General features: G+C 40.3%; 1 protein-coding gene across 1 annotated transcript; it reads right to left on the bottom strand.

The window, feature by feature from the left end:
- On the bottom strand, window positions 1-2330 carry LOC101436906 (olfactory receptor 4N2-like). Its single transcript, XM_058289530.1, is given in 4 exon segments — window positions 1-236; window positions 1426-1791; window positions 1794-1973; window positions 1976-2330. Coding segments are annotated over 4 exon segments (1137 nt in total).
- Window positions 2331-2873: the final 543 nt, after the last annotated feature.

The raw sequence follows: 2873 nt of genomic DNA, 5'->3' as shown, positions 1-2873 counted from the left end.
TTAAAATCCAATAGGGCACAGCCATCTGCAGGGGCCTGTTGCCAGCTGTGGCAAAAGCCCTCGAGTCTGTACTTTCCTCGCCTCGGCTGCCTTCGCCAACAAGATGAGCACTTCATGTTCCCCAAGGTGCTGCTGCTTTAGCTCCTTCTCCCAGGATGGAGTGTCAGCCAGTATGTGAGAAGAGCGTTTAAGGCCATATGTTGAAAATCCAAGACCAAGAAGTAAGGTCTCCACTCCTATGATTGACAAATAAGAGTCGATTAAGCACAAGATGAAATTGAAACATCATTTTTGATCCTGACTTTACTTAGCAATATGGAAGTTCTTCATACCCTTAAGGCTGACATTCCTGGTAGTGTCTAATGATTGAATGTAACCAAATTGTGGTAATTTAAGAAAAACATGGAAACTTTCCAGAAACCTCTAAGACTCTGTTGTTAAAAACTCCCTGAAGATACAGATTTTTATTTATTCCCTTTTTGACTAGTAAGGATTTATAAATAAATGCCAAGGAACCTTTGATCTTAATAAAGTGTCTTCAAATTTAAAGAAAACAAACATACAACCATGTACTAGACATAATCATGAAACTCTGGGTGTGGGATGAGTGAAATTTTTTCATGATCTTTTCTCATAAGAATAGCAGCTTCCCTTTTCCTCCTTCTTAACTATGAAAAAAAAACAAACCTGACAGTTCAATTTCTTTTAAAATTCACCTGCAAGCGAAGTTGCCTCTTCATTATATTTTATGACTATTCACTTCTGCACTAATCCTGAAGATATCATGCTATGTTATGGATGAAACTGCAGCATATGAAACGTTCTGTTGTTCAAAGCCTTAGGATGGCTTCTTGCAAATAAAATTCATGTACTATAGCATGTAAGTTTTGGACACTACCAAAATCTCCATCTTTAATTCTAATAATTACCTCAATCACTTACTATACCTCACTCAAATTGGGCTTCATTATCTTCCTCAATTATGTCAAGTTCATTACCACCTTCAGGTTTTTGCATTCAGTTCCCTCTGACTAGAACACTCTGCCCCTAAATATTTGTATGGTCAGCTCATTTGTTTTATGGTAGCCTAAATGTCACCTTCTCAAGAAGGCCATGCTTGATGACTAAGAGTAAATTGGTCACCCCCACTTCACAGTCACAACATTTCACTTTTCAGTTTCTTCCAAAAAATTCTCTTCCTGAAACCATGGTGTTTATTTGCTATCTTCATACCTGTTTATTCCCAGTATTGTACACCTAGGAAGATAGTACCTTTATCTGCTTCACTGATAGTTCTTTCTACAGTTCCTAGAATGCTCTTGACAAACAGTAGGTGCTTAATAAATGCAATTTTCTGGAAATAATTTCAGATGACTCCCCCAGGCTTGATTTTCTTTTTTCCCCCCCATTTATCAGGCCATGTACCATTAAACCATCTTCTCATGGATGTTTTCACTTTCTGGTTCTGAAGGGTATAAATTACAGGATTCAACAAAGGAAAGATCACAGTGTGGAAGAGAGAAACCACCTTGTCAGCTGGGAAAGCCCTGAAGGGGTGAGTGTAGATGAAGATGCCAGGCCCAAACATAAGAAATATAACTATGATATGGGTGGTGAAAGTGGACAGGGCCTTGTTCTTCCCTTCAGAGAAGGAACCCCATACACGGCAAAGGATGACTGCATGGGAGACCAGGAGACCCAGGAAGCAGAGTAATGTTATCAGTCCACTGTTGAAGAACATAAGGAGCTCCACCACAAAGGTGTCTGTGCAGGCCAGCTTGATGACCTGCCATCACAGAAGAAGTTATCCAGCTGGTTTGGACCACAGAAGGGCAAGCAGAGAATAATGGCCACCTGGATCATGGAGTGAACAAAGCCCCCAAACCACAGAGCCAACAGCAATGCTTGGCAGGCTCTAGGATTCATGACAGTTGAATAGTGTAATGGCCGACAGATGGCGATGTAGCGGTCAGGGCCATCACAACAAGAAGTAACCCCTTCCCTACTCCAAGGAAGTGCAAGAAAAAGAGCTGAGTGATGCAACTTCTGTAGGAGATGAACTTCTTCTCAGAGAGGAAGTCCACCAGCATCCTGGGAGCCATAATGAAGGAGTAGGATGAATCCAGGAAGGTCAAGTTACCCAGGAAGAAGTAGAGAGGGGCTGTGAGGCCAGGATCTGATCTAATAGTGAGGATAATGAGGAAATTTCCAGGGAGGATGGTGAGGTAGAAAATTAAAACTAGCACAAAGACCAGGAGCTGGACATCTCGAGACTGAGTCAGACCAAGGAGGATGAATTCTGTCACCCATGTGCTATTCTCTCTTTCCATTTCCTTGACCTGCATTACATCAAAGAGCAAATTGTTTTGTTTTGTTTTGTTTTTTACTCTATCTTCCATCTAGACCATAGTTCTTCACTAGCTAAAAATATTTTATATGCATCACTTTCACTAAAAACAATACATATCTTAAACCTCTCCGATGTTCTGGGTAAACCCCTTTACCCATCATTTCTCCAGATATATTGAAAAAAAAAAACAAAAAACAAACCATTATTCTCAAAGCCACACATTCATTCCCGTTCAGCCATGTGCTTATATAGAACCAATCTTTAAGTAAGAAGTCTGGGATCCTACACACTGGGATTTCTATGAGATGTTTCCTGATTATATGAGACATTTCCTGATTAAAACATAACCCCCATTATAAAGGTCTTTGAGTTTTTAGGGGTGTACTGTGCCTGAAGCTTAGCTGCCTAGCTGTTTTCTTTATAATGGACTCCCATTTCTCCTCATCAACACAATCGAAACTTTTTATTATATATTACTTTCCTTCAGTTCCTGTGGAATTCCCAGTGCCTGGTTGCTAACTCT

Source organism: Dasypus novemcinctus, chromosome 3 (assembly GCF_030445035.2).
Source record: "Dasypus novemcinctus isolate mDasNov1 chromosome 3, mDasNov1.1.hap2, whole genome shotgun sequence".
Taxonomy (NCBI): domain Eukaryota; kingdom Metazoa; phylum Chordata; class Mammalia; order Cingulata; family Dasypodidae; genus Dasypus; species Dasypus novemcinctus.
Note: the sequence above shows the minus strand (reverse complement) of the source record. Positions and strands in the feature narration are given on the sequence as shown.